Here is a 13,755-nt window from a genome sequence, read left to right on the forward strand (position 1 = left end):
CCAGCCGCTACCGCGGGAGGTCCGGACACTGGCGGCCATAGGACTCGCCGGTAAGTGCGCGTTTGACCTCTCTGTGCAGGCGTTCTCAGCCGCTTCCGGTTTGGAGTGGACTGCCCCCATGGGAGCGTGGCTGGCAGTGGAGGGGGTGAAGCCGGCCCGTCTTGAGGCGCAGAAGTCGGGGCCGAGGGTCTCTGGTCAAATAGGACTGAGGATGCCCCGGGGCGGACTTGCTGGAGCGGGGTCATCCCTTCCGGGCACTGGTGCTCCCCGGTGTCGTCCCAGTGAATGGAGCCGGGGCAGTGCCCAGGGGGTGGTGGGTGGAAGCACCGTCCTCTTGACCACAAGCTCCTGCCGCGTCTCCCTCGGGCACCTCGGGAACCTCTGCTGGTAATTACTGCTCAGGGACTTCTTAATCAGGGTCGAGAATTTTACAGCCACTTACGTGGCTGGGTGGGCACTTTGGACAAATTGCTCAACTTATCTGGCTTTTGATTTGTGGAATAAAAAGTGTTTACTAGATCTCCTAGCCTCTCTAGCTTTTAAAGCTGAGGTTTTGTAATTGTGCCGTTTGTTGAGCTCTTACAACATAAAGATGTTAGGTGTGATAACGATGAAAGTAGGCAGACTCCTCACGGAGCATTGCAGGTCGATGAAAAACTGATTTCATTTGGTTCGTTACTCACTTTTCATTATCGTTTATCTTTTTAAATTGACTAGAACTGGAAATTAAGGTTTAAGTAGCAAACCACAGTTAGTTAGTGAAGCCACTTAAAAATGCAAACGTGAAGCATTTCAATATTTGATAATGTTGAATCGGAATTAGTAAATCCAGGTCAACAAATATTATAGAATATTTCTGAGAATATATTTAAAATATAGGTGAATTTGTTGGCGAGAATAAGCAAGACTTTACCCTGCAGTTCATTTGCATTTTCTGAGTTTGCAGGAGAAATTGGAAACAGACAGGATGGCTTCCCATTGTGTAGTTGAGTTTCTGGATGCATGGAAATCTCATTTGTAAAGCTGAGGAGGAGTTGCAGTAGGTTTTCAATACTCTAGCTTTAAAAGTCCAAGTATTTAGTAGTACTGAATATTGAGTGGGCATTTGCACTGATAAGAACCTAGGAGTCCCCTGAGATAAACATTTCCTACTTTAGATGAAGAAAATGGCCCCCGATTCACCCCATCTCTAGTACAGTCTTTTATCTTCAGACTCCAGGACACTGGAGGGACACTTGTGGCACAAAGGCCCACGTAACTGAAAGAAATGTCAATAAAATGAAGGGAGCAGCTTTATTATCACCATGCTTGAATAAGGAAGGAGAACGTGGATGTCTGCAGCATTTGCCACCAGTGGCACTTGAAAAAGCTGCTCTCAAAAAGACAGCTCTTAGTTTGGACCACAAAGATAATACTAGCAGGACTTCATGAGAGCCATGGAATCAGTGGCTAAGTTCTTGAGTGAGGTTGCCACACTTTTTCTGTAAAGAGCCCTAATAATGTAATTATTGAAATGAACTGGTTTGCTAACATGGAAAATTATTACATACTCTGGTATTTTTTTTTAATAATTTATTTGTTTGTTTATTTTTAGAGAGAGGGGAAAGGAGAAAGAGAGGGAGAGAAACATCACTGTGTGGTTGCCTCTCACTCATGCCCCCAACTGGGGACCTGACGTGCAACCTAGTCATGTGCCCTGACTGGGAATCGAACCAGCGACACTTGGCTCGCAGGCTGACGCTCAATCCACTGAGCCACAGCAGCCAGGGCTTATACTCTGGTATTTTTTGAAATTATATGTAACTGCCTTTTTAAAGCAAAATTAAGATATAAGGACATTCATTACAGAATGTAGTTTTGTTATATGGCACATAGTAAATGCTAAACATGTAAATGTCAAATGAGTACATTCATGACATACTTTGTTTTATTTCTAGGGGAAAAGCTAACAAATTTGCATTAACGTTAAAAGTGTATATCAGGATTTGGAATATGGAATGTATTTTCTCTGAGCTGAGATCTTCTTTTCCTCTCTTTTTCAGGTACTAGATGACACATATCTTACGTGAGTTGCTGTGAGGACTAATGCCTGAACTGTGTCAGCATGGCCTGTCGAGGCCGAAGTGGACATGGTCACAGTCCCTCAGCTGTGCTCTCCCACATTAGCCTTGGAAATGCTTTCACATGTAGAACTCGGACCCATAATGTATGCATGGTGTCGGACTTTTTCTACCCGAATATGGGCGGCGTGGAAAGCCACATTTACCAGCTCTCTCAGTGCCTGATTGAAAGAGGACACAAGGTTATAATTGTCACCCATGCTTACGGAAATCGAAAAGGCATCCGTTACCTCACTAAAGGCCTCAAAGTCTATTACTTGCCCCTGAAAGTTATGTACAACCAGTCTACAGCCACGACCCTCTTTCACAGTCTGCCATTGCTCAGGTACATATTTGTTCGGGAGAGAGTCACGGTAATTCACTCACATAGTTCTTTTTCTGCCATGGCCCATGATGCTCTCTTCCACGCCAAGACAATGGGGCTCCATACAGTCTTCACGGACCATTCCCTTTTTGGATTTGCTGATGTCAGCTCGGTGCTTACAAACAAGCTTCTAACTGTATCTCTTTGTGACACAAACCACATAATCTGTGTTTCTTATACTAGTAAGGAAAACACTGTGCTAAGAGCAGCACTGAATCCTGAAATAGTATCCGTCATTCCTAATGCTGTAGATCCTACCGACTTCACTCCAGACCCATTTAGAAGGCATGATAGTATAATAACTATTGTTATTGTCAGCAGGCTTGTTTACAGAAAAGGTAATGAAACATTAGTTACAATTGCACTGCACAGACTTTTTTTCTTGTAGAAACCTGTTGTATACGTGTATATAATAATTGTTTGGCTTTTTAATTTTGTTTTATGGTTTTATGACTACTTTGGCATTAAATATAGCAAAGAAAGATCGAATGTTTTATACATTCAAAAAGAAATTTTTGGAACTGGTGGATGCTGCCTCCCCCCCCGCCCCCCGCAACCTTTGATGCTTTAATAGTGACTTAAAAATAAAACCAACCTGATGCCCTTTAACAGGTCAGGTCTTTTTAAAAGTAAAACAGACCTGCGCATGATGTAAGAAGTACAGGGCTGAGCCCACCACCAATTTCTAATTGCAAAAGTAATGTCTTTGCAGATATTTTGAAAACTTAAGAAAAGCACAAAGGCGAAAACTAAAATCAGCTGTTACTGTACTATTCAGGGCTGACTGTAGTGAATATTTTAATTCATAGCTTTCCTGTTTTTAATGCATATACTCAAAATCTTGGAGCTTGTTCTGCACATTACTGTTTTGTAGCTTGCCTATTTCATTTAATCATAGATAAGACATTAGTAACACAGTGGCAGGTAAGTGATGAAGGAACGGGCTAGCTCTGTCCCGTTAGGTGATGGAGGACAAGCTACATAACATCTCTGGGTCTCATTTTTTAAATTTGGGCAAGAATGGGGATCTTGTGAAGGTTCAGTGATGGTTGCTATAAAGTACTTAACGCTGCCCTCACTGCCGTGGCTCAGTGGATGGAGCGTCGGCCTGCAAGCCAAGTGTCGCTGGTTCGATTCCCAGTCAGGGCACATGACTAGGTTGTATGTCAGGTCCCCAGTTGGGGGCGCGAGTGAGAGGCAACCACACAGCGATGTTTCTCTCCCTCTCTTCTTTCCCCTCTAAAAATAAATAAACAAATAAATAAATTATAAACATTAAAAAGTAACACCAGTTTGTGCTAGGTGTTTGTTATTAAGAGGGACTTCTTTTAGTGCCTCTGCAGCACTTCATGGACACTGCAGTAGAATTTGTCTGAAACAGTTTGGTTAGTTCAAACATAAATGTTCTGGATGCTCTTTGTAAACCTGTCTAGTAATCAAAATTAAGAAATCACTTAAAAGATAATATATAACTTCTAAATATTTGAATTCAACTCAAAATTATTATTTTTAATCCTCACCTGAGAATGTTTTTATTGATTTTTGAGAGGAAGGAAGAGCGAGAGAAACATGGATGTGAGAGAAATATTGATCAGTTGCCTCCGGTATGTTGCCCCAACCGGGGATGGAACCTGTAACCTTTTGGTGTACAGGACGGTGCTCCAACCAACTGAGCCATCTTGGCCAGGGCTAAGTTCAACTCAAAATATTAACATTCACCAAATTTGCCAATAGTTTGATGTAGGCCTGGAGGCTTAAGAGCACTGATCCACTTATGTGAGCCTCATCATCTTTCCTGCACAGGTACCTTCAGAAACCATCATTTATATTTTCCAATTTAGTTCTTTTAAATGGGGTGAGAACCTAAAGCCATATGGAGTAACGTGCTTCCAGATTTTCGTTTGTTTTTATGTGCAGTGGTTTAGGATACCTGCTAGCAAGACCTTTTTTCTGTGACTTTATTTTCTTCAAACTGTTGTGCTTAGTTTCATAGAAACTCATTTTGCCCGTTTCTGCACTTTTTACTTAAATTACCCGACTTAGTAACAAGTGCAACTGGTAGCAGACAAATGTGTACACAACACAGCCAATAGTGCGATCAGAAGTGTACCAGGGAGTGTACTATGGAGCGGCCGGAAATCTGCTTTGGCTGTTGCAATGGAGAGCTGTGGTTGATCAGGCTCGTGAGCAGAGGTCGGTGAGAAAACTGTTACTGAACTGTGTTTTATGAGGCGAAACAATAACACGCTGTCATTCTCGCATCAAGGAGATGTAACGGACCAGCATTCCGTATTCTGAATCCCTGGGGATATTGCTGATGCGTCTGTTGTAACTTAGAAAATGTGTTTAACATGTTTTTTTTAATCATAGTATACCTCTGTGAGATACCTAGCTAGGAAAGTACGATGCATGCATGGTGGAGGATCAGAGCAAAATTCACTATTTGTAAATCAGTTAAACCTGTACCTTGTTAATTATGATTTTTTAACCAGCTGAGCTAACCACCACCAAGGGGAAGTTACAGCCTTTCTTGTTCTCAATTCGATAATTTAACAGATACTTACTGAACCCTCTCTATATGCCAGGCACCATGCAAAAAAATAGCATTATGAAAAGGGGTGGCCACATCTGTAGCCCCAAAGTTAGTAGTTGTATTAATGGTCCATTAATGATTAACAAATTAATTTCCTTAGGTGTTCATTTGGACCAAATATCAAAGGCCCACTGGAATGTATTAAGGGACAGGATAAATCAAAATTCTTATCACCCGGTTTTCCAGAATGGCTTCTTCCCTCTCTTGAGCCCCTTCTTGTGCAGGTAGGGTTTCACAGAGCTCCTGTGAATGCAGGCATGCCCCACTCGCTGTAGTGGTAACGACAATTTACATTTATGTTCTGCAGTTGATAAACCCTGTGCATGCCTCACTGCTTCACTTGACCCTCCCAACAACTGTAGGGTGTATGTTATTTGCGTGTAACAGGCAAAGAAACTGAGTCTCAGAGAGGGTAAGTAATTGCTCAGGTTACACAGTAGGTAACAGAGATGACAAACATGAGTACAGCTCTTCCTGAGTGAAGGTCTCCTGGTCCTTCCACCCCCCGGTCCAGCCACCATTTTCTTAGTTACAGATTCAGAAGATTCTTTAAAATATTGTTAGACTTAACCTTAAAAGCGGTACAAATCAGGGATTTTCCTTGTCCATTTGGGTGACTATAGAGATTGAAAGTTTTTGTATGGTCCATTGTGTTAAGACTCCTTACAGGCACTAGAACATTTTCTGTTGTGGGTGACAAAACCCTTATTTTTAGAATAATTTTATAGATAATTAACAATATTAATCAGTTTCACTTTGTATGAGGTACCAGTCAGGGCTAAATGACATACTGTATTTAAAGTATATTGCCTGAGTTAGTAAGCGCTCAGTAAATGCTGGCTGTGATTAGCAATTATGATTATTACTGTGTGTGTTGTTTTCATTGGAAGAATGGGTTCTTAACCTTTGTATTAGAAGGGAGAGAGGAGAAGAAAAGTAGAATGAAAGCGCTAAAGGATGATAAATGTTAAAAGTCATTAAGGCTTTTATCCAATTGGTAGAATAGGTAATAGACTTGAAAAAAAAGATAACTAAGATTTTAATGAGAAGTCTTCATAATTCAGAAAAGATGCACATGGATTTATGTTTGCTAATGGAATAGTTTTGAAAATACTAGCAGAGTTCACACTTAAATCCTGTCTTGAATTATTTAATAGAAATGACCTGTATATATGATACCTTCCACCATATTTTTTGTGATTGATTTGCCTATACTTGAGTGGATTTAAAGTGCAGTTCTCGTGTGTGTGTCTGTGCATTTTCTTAAATTAATAAACTAACTGGGTGGTTTTGCATTTTGACTCTATAATAGTTTGTAATTGTTGATGAGTTAATCTTGGTGTCAACATTGCTGTCACTCTGGATAGCCACTTTCAGACCAATAGGACGTGATTTATTGTTTCCCGTTACCTGAGTATGTATTTAAGTGTTGTAAGAAATGTGTTTGGTTAGAAAACAAGGAACAAAGATGCATTCTGTTCTCTGGAATGTAATGGCCTGGCTGATGGGTCCTGCCACCTTCATTACCCTCCTTGAGGGAAGTGGGCTCTAGTGGACTTGGATGGACATAATGTTTTGCTAATACCATGTATTCACTGCATAATCCTCTGTATAAATTGCATTCTGCACGAAGTCTTGACAGAGTTGTATTTTGTTGCATAGCCCTTTTCTGTGGCAGGAAGTGGAGTCATACGTAGTAGAACTTTCTAGCTGACCTTGGACTCCGGGTACACAGGTCTCTTGATATTCTTTATTAGGAAGCTTTCCCATCAGAAAGAGCTTGCTTGTTAAAATGCTGGGTGGGACAAGATCTAGATTTCCAGTCAGCTGTCCTGCCCTGTAGAAAACTTTTAACTCAAATGTTAGCTACCTCAAATACCTTTTCTACAAGTGGCAGTGTGTAAACACAAGCGAATAACTTAAAAGAACGTGATGCTGAAATGAAACAAAAGAGTACACATATTGGGAGGGTAATAATGGATGTCAGTGTGTGTATCTTCAAGAACTGCAACTCTTGGGGGACCTCTGGCAGTTTGTGAACATTCTACTCCCAGGAAAGGTTTTAAGAGAACTCATTTCTCTACGTAAGGGGGGGTAGGGCATAGCTAATACTTTTCAAAGTGAGTGGAATCTCAGTTCTGATGATTTTAAGAAAAGTTTAAGTTTAAATATCTCCAACATTTAATTTTTATTTTCTGTTTACAGGTACCGATTTGCTTAGTGGTATAATACCTGAACTCTGTCAGAAATATCAAGACTTAAATTTCATAATTGGGGGAGAGGGACCAAAGAGAATAGTTTTGGAAGAAGTACGGGAAAGATACCAACTACATGACAGGTATTGATGGATTCCATATCGTCTTGAGTGAGAAAATACCAATTGCCTATTCGGTTTTAGCTGCGTGCCTACATTAAGTGGGCTGCTTCTCCTGCATGTATTTGATGTAAAAATGTAATGCAAGGCCTGTTTTTAAATATTTTATATAAAATGGGAAACCCTAGCTAAAGAATTCACAATTTTATTTATTTTTTTGTTAGCCCACTATTACTTGGCTCTATGGGGCAGTGTTTGCAAGCACTCTGGAAGGTACAAAAAACCAACTACTTTGATTGGAAAATTTGTAGATTTTCAAGTTATACTGAGTTGTGATTTAAATAGCATGGCCCAAATCATGTCAGTTCCTCTTCACACACAGATTTGAGCATTTCTCTTCCTTAGTTACTGAGATAACATGTGAGGGTCGGGCCTGTGAAACAGCAGTTGAAAAGGGGGCATTCTCCTATTTTTAAATGGCACTAACATTTATTTACTTATCAGAGTATTAATATTTTCATTAAATTGCAAACTCATTTTGGAAACAGTGAAATTTTCTGTGTGTGATAAAAGTTAGAACTATGTCGGCTATATGAGTTGTAACCAAGTAGCTTACTAAGACTGTCTCTTTCACATCAGTTTGGCAGTACTAATCTTTTGAGGTGGAAAGCATTAGAACCAGTAAGAATCTTAAGTATAATATGAATGGCACACTTGGCTTATAAATTATATTTCTTTTGTAGTGTGATTTTTCACTGTCCTCTTTCTTCTCTCATTTCAAAAATCAGAGTGCGTCTCTTGGGAGCCTTAGAACACAAGGATGTTAGAGATGTCTTAGTTCAAGGACATATCTTTCTTAATACTTCCCTTACTGAAGCGTTCTGCATGGCGATTGTTGAAGCGGCCAGTTGTGGTTTACAGGTAAAAAGCTTTGAGGGCTTACATTGTTGGGGTTTCTGTACATGTACTTTGAAAACTAATCAGACACATTCTGTAGTAATTTTTTAAGTTGGTTTTGCTTATTTTCCTGAGGCATGAATTGTTCTTTTCTTTCTCTTTAAGGTTGTAAGTACCAGGGTTGGTGGGATTCCTGAAGTACTTCCAGAAAATCTTATTATTTTATGTGAGCCTTCTGTGAAATCTTTGTGTGAGGGATTGGAAAAAGCGATTTCCCAGCTGAAGTCTGGAGCATTGCCGGCTCCAGAAAAAATCCATAACATAGTAAAGACTTTCTATACCTGGAGGAACGTTGCGGAGAGAACTGAAAAAGTATGTCACCTGCCAAGAAAAGGGTATTTGAAGATTGTGTCTGAATTCCTGATGTTTCATGCACATGCTAGCTTTTTCTTATAGAGGGTTATCGTTTCTGTTCTATTGCTTAAGTTTATAAAGTCTCTTCCAAAAGAAAAGAAGTGAACTGTGTGCTTTTGGTATGTGGTATACTGTACATTTCTTATCAAATCATTGCATCTGACACCTGAAAGGAGCAGTAATGCAATCTACACCTTTCGTTAAGCAGGGCAAAAAGAAGTGACAGAATTTCCCAGAAGTCACAGCTATTAGGGGCAGAGCTAATATTAAACCTACTGTGAGCCATTTTCTTGAGGCTGTTTATAATTCTAATGTGTATAGGTCTGTTAGAAAATGCATGGATTTACTTAGTCTGATTGCAGCAACTCTTTAACTTGCAAATACTTAATTCAGACTTATTTCCTAAAACCCTTGCATCACTTTTGCTAACTGCTGTGATTTTCTACAGGAAAAGGATTTTTGCACCTTTGGGTTGATCGAGAGCATAATAAGTTAGAATTCAAACTGCACATGACAAATGTCGGAAGTGTGATCGCAGATAAAAAGCAGCAATAGAGAATTTCCAAAAGGCCAGGTCCAGGACATAGATTAATACCCTTAGGTGGGAGAGTTTGATTGTGGGAAATGCTCTCTGGTTTCAAGTTAGGGACTTCATTTATTCTACTCGGTTTTGTCCTTTGTTTAATCTCATGACTTTGTCTGCTTCATGCCTCTTGTTAACACTGGATGGAAACGCTCTACTTCTTAGTATACAGAAATCATGAAGCAGAAGGTCATTCCGTTGGGAGCATGGAGACAAGAAGGGAGGAGTTTAGACTAGTGCTTTACGCTCTCTCTGTAGGTAGCGGAGCAGCTCATTTCTAGCCAGAAATAGAGAGCAGGATGGGGTGGCTTAGTGTGCAGAGTAGCTGTTTACTGTGAGGCTCTCTGACTCGTTTTCAATTCTAAGTCCCGTATGTAAGATGAACTCACATTTGAATATAAGTGCAGCAAAACTCTTTTATCTCTTCTTTTTCCACTGAAATACGAAATATTTGAGGGAAGAGTTTTGACTGAAACATCTTTGAGACACACCTAGATGTTTTGCAATATCTCCACCCATATGAAATAACTACCCTTTTTCTTTGGAAGTTGGAGTGTAGTGCTCACTGCCTGCTGGGAATACGTGTCTACGTGTCAGAATCACCTAGGAAACCTTTTCAGGAGCTGTTCATTCCATCTTCCTGTCCTCCTGCCCTGTCCTTCCCCACTCCAGCCACTCCCTAGATTCTAATATGACCCTTTCGGAGCAGAGGTAGAATTTGGGAACGGTTGGTTAGACAGGTTTTGGGGGTTTTTTTTAGTGATACTCTATCTGCTTGAGAACCATAGCTCTGTGAGTTGTAACTTCACCTTCTTGATCGATATCATGTGAACCTTGGAAGTCTGAGCTACTATAGATAATTCAGGTTGGGTCAAAGAACTCTGGTGACGGTATGTTAGCATATGTTAAAGGGGCCGATTAGGATTTTGTAACCACCAAGTTTCTTTTAGCTTTGCTTCAAGTAATAGTAAAACATCTGCATTTTTTTCTGTTGTGCTCTGGTGATTTATACTATACATTTCAGAAAACAAGTTAATCCTTATCTGTAATGGGTTGTTACACCTATCATTCTTTTCACAGTAGTAAGTTATTTTGTCACTAAAGGTCATAAATTAATTGACCTAGCAATAAAGGTGGACACACGGGTCAGTTTGTAGTTGCTTTTTTAGTTGTACCTGTTCCACACAGGACATTTTGATTCTTTTGAACCCCTCCACCTTAGTTCAACAGTGCTCAGCATCATTCTCAACATAATTCTGATTAAAAGGTATTCCAGATGTCTTCAGGGTTAGAAGAACTAAAGGAAAACATCCTGGACCTTTCAAAGGCCAGTGGCCTACCAAACGTGCACTGCACATTATAACTTTCTTGAGTTCAAAAAGGGATTGTTTGCAGATCCGATACACGAGAATGAGCAGAAGTAACGGTCAAATGCAATTGAAAAATTAATGCTGGTCCTTTTGATATATTCCAAATAAGTATGTTTAAAGATCTTTGTTTTTTAAAAATATTTCTGAGTTCAGTGCTTAGCAGTGCTTTAAAGAGCAAGCCACCTTCTACCAATTATCAGCAATAAACTGTGTTTTCTTTGCCAGTGTTTGATCTCCGCCATCTCCTAAGAGTTCCCCGTGTCTTTTCCCTTTCTTTTATGCGGAACTCGTGAAAGGTTTCTGTACATTCTCACTGTCTGTACTCAGCAGCACAGCCTCATGTGGCTGTGGAAAGAAGAGCCGCTTTGTAGCCAGAAAGAACCACACTAGATTGTCGCTGATTGTGGTTGGTGTCTACTGCACAGCAGGGAGAGCTGCTCGGCCAAGCCAAGGAATCTTAGAAGGTCGGTCCTGCTTCAGGGAGTCACTCCTGAATTAATTGTGGCCTCCACAGAAGGGACCTGAGGAGCGGTTCCAACCTCTCAGGTCTTTCGAATTCTCATAGTTGGGCTAAAACTGATGGTGACCGCCCCTAGGAGACAGGAGCCGTGGCATATTTGCCTTTACACCACATGGCGTCTAGCCTAGTGTTTTTGTCTAAAATAAGCACTCCATGAATGTAGAATCAAAAGGCAGTAACTAATGTAATGAATTTATTAACTACATAATTCCTATAATAACAACAATGAAATGTAAGCGACTTCTGTTTACATTTTTAACACGTCCCTGGTCGTTCTCTATTGTGGATTAGAGTGCTCATTCTCGGCCTCTCTCCCACCAGGTATACAACCGCGTGGCAGGAGAAACTGTGTTACCGATGGACAAGCGACTGGACAGACTCATCTCTCACTGTGGCCCAGTAACAGGCTGCATTTTTGCTTTATTGGCTGTATTTAACTTTCTTTTTCTCACTTTCCTGAGATGGATGACTCCAGATTCTGTCATTGATATCGCAATAGACGCCACAGGGCCAAAGGGTGCCTGGACTCATCAACATCCTTATAGTGGAAAACGGGGCAGGAATAACGAGATGTTTAAAACCAGATAGAAAAAAGCCTGCATTGGACTATTTTAAGTACTTGCAATAGTTCCGTTGACACAATTGAAAATAACCTTGCTTTTTTCCCCTTTTTTAAAGTTAATTTAGTAAGTTATGCTACCTCTCTATCATTCGATGTTTTATTTTGAGGAAAGATAACTTATGCAATTCCTGAGTGTAGAAACTCCTTGCACTTATTTAAAATTTAGGAGAGAACCTATTTAAGCTACTCAGGTATGACATTTTTTCAGACTACTGAAATCCCTCTAGCAAAGATGTTTTCACATATTTTGGGAGCTTTAGGTGCTGAAGGGCCAAATGTTTTCTGGGCATTTTTTTTATTTTTATTCTTGGCCAATTTTAAATGTTCTACCATTAATGAGATAGTCACCAGATGTTTACACGTTTTCTTTAGGGAAGTACAACAACACTATGAACTATTTTAAGTCGTGTACATGGACCCTTATTATGTATTTAAGTGATGTTTTTAAACATTTATTGGGTACATTCAGTAAGCTGCAGGTTTCTTGAGTAAAAAGGTCTGTCAGTTACCAGCATGCTTTGAGCATGTATTTTGTGTAGAACATGGAACTACATCCTTCCTGCCACGAAGGACCAGGGTGCATTTAAGTGTTCATCACTGAAATGGCTCACTTCACTGTAGTCACAGTTGATGTGAAATTGTAAAATATTCAACATGCCAAAAATGCTCCTGCTTTTAATGCCAGGAAACAGTTGCTGATATGCTCCAAGTACGTACTTCTCTGAGCTCATGCGCATTCTCCTAGTAGAGCCTTCATTTTTGGTTGTGTTTATGAAAATGCTTTTTGTCTTTCTAATTACCAGGGACCGATATCACTGTTGATGAGAGTGCAGAGAGAAACCCTCCACATCTTTCAGTGCATAGTTTAGTTCTCTGTAAATGCCTTCGTGTTTTCTGCGCAGAATGTATGAGGTGTGCCATCTCAAACTCAGCTGCTACTCTGTACCTTTGAGGGATGTCATGTCCCTTCCCCTGTGACCTAGCTGATGTCTGATAAGTATTGTCAGAGTGCAGAAAAAGTCTTTACCCCAGAACGTTTTATTCAGTGAATTGAGTCTGAAAATTTTAGGAATATAAGTTTCTTGGTGGATGAATGTGTTATTAACTGTAATTGTTGCCTAGAGCCATGGGTTTTTAAACCCCAAATTATCCACATGGTTTGTCTTATTCAACTCCTTCGAAGAAGTTTGTGATCAAGGACCGACATCAAAAGACTGAGGAATGTGTGGGTGCACTTACATTCTGGCAGTATTGTAGTTCTGTACAGGATTTTTTTAATGACAACATTTACAAAACTTTTTAAAAAGTATCAACATGCCTATTAACCAGTTGCCACTGATGTAAAGAAATATACTTGTGTTTCATACTAAAACACAAATGAAAGAGTGCAATTTTTAAAATCTAGAAGTTAGGAGTTCTTTAGTTAAAGAAAAATGGACTGACCCAAATCACTAAATCTTACTGGGATTTTTATGCACAGAAATCAACTTACATAAAAATGGAATAAACAGTGCCAATAGTCACGATGAAGCAAGAAACAGACATTTGCTTTTATTTGGCAATTTTAGAAGGGATACTATTTTTTCTTAAATTTTGGTTTCTTGGCATTTTTTTCAAAATATTATTAAATCGTCATTTATTTTCAATGGACATAGGATTTAAAGTTCTTTTTGCATGTAAAATATGTAATTTGCAAATTAAAATTATTTTTTTAACTAATAGAAGTAAATTTGCTTGTTCTAGTGAATCTTAGGTTTCAAGCTTCCTGGCTACGCTACTTGTAACTGTCAGTGTTGCACTGGTCAGTATGCGGAAGCGCATTGTTCTGCCCTGGTAATTATGTTTATTTGAAAGTGAACTTGAAGTGATGAGGAACTGATGAAAAATGTATTGTGTTTCTTTTGATGTTACAAAAGTAGCACATGTAAAACTGATTTATGAAAACATGCTACATGCCC

General features: G+C 39.6%; 1 protein-coding gene across 2 annotated transcripts; it reads left to right on the forward strand.

Annotated features, from left to right (window-relative positions):
- On the forward strand, positions 1–13,624 carry PIGA (phosphatidylinositol glycan anchor biosynthesis class A). Of its 2 annotated transcripts, none has more exons than XM_090264816.1 (6): positions 1–50; positions 2,043–2,822; positions 7,283–7,415; positions 8,180–8,312; positions 8,454–8,660; positions 11,497–13,624. In XM_090264816.1, exons 2-6 carry the CDS (start codon positions 2,105–2,107, stop codon positions 11,761–11,763), a joined length of 1,458 nt encoding a protein of 485 aa, XP_090120942.1. In that variant the 5' UTR covers positions 1–50; positions 2,043–2,104; the 3' UTR covers positions 11,764–13,624. The 2 variants fall into 2 exon arrangements, with proteins under 2 accessions (XP_090120942.1, XP_090120943.1); XM_090264817.1 differs by lacking the exon at positions 1–50 and adding an exon at positions 60–387.
- Positions 13,625–13,755: the final 131 nt, after the last annotated feature.

The sequence above is a fragment of the Furipterus horrens genome, unplaced genomic scaffold (genome assembly GCF_987537825.1).
Source record: "Furipterus horrens unplaced genomic scaffold, mFurHor1.1.pri manual_scaffold_17, whole genome shotgun sequence".
Taxonomy (NCBI): domain Eukaryota; kingdom Metazoa; phylum Chordata; class Mammalia; order Chiroptera; family Furipteridae; genus Furipterus; species Furipterus horrens.

Bases quoted from the DNA above. Each gene is read 5' to 3' on its own strand.
- PIGA (XM_090264816.1), top strand. From the start codon at position 2,105: ATGGCCTGTCGAGGCCGAAGTGGACATGGTCACAGTCCCTCAGCTGTG. The intron at 2,823-7,282 runs GTAATGAAACAT...TTCTGTTTACAG, and splicing joins CAGGCTTGTTTACAGAAAAG to GTACCGATTTGCTTAGTGGT. The intron at 8,661-11,496 runs GTATGTCACCTG...CTCTCCCACCAG, and splicing joins TTGCGGAGAGAACTGAAAAA to GTATACAACCGCGTGGCAGG.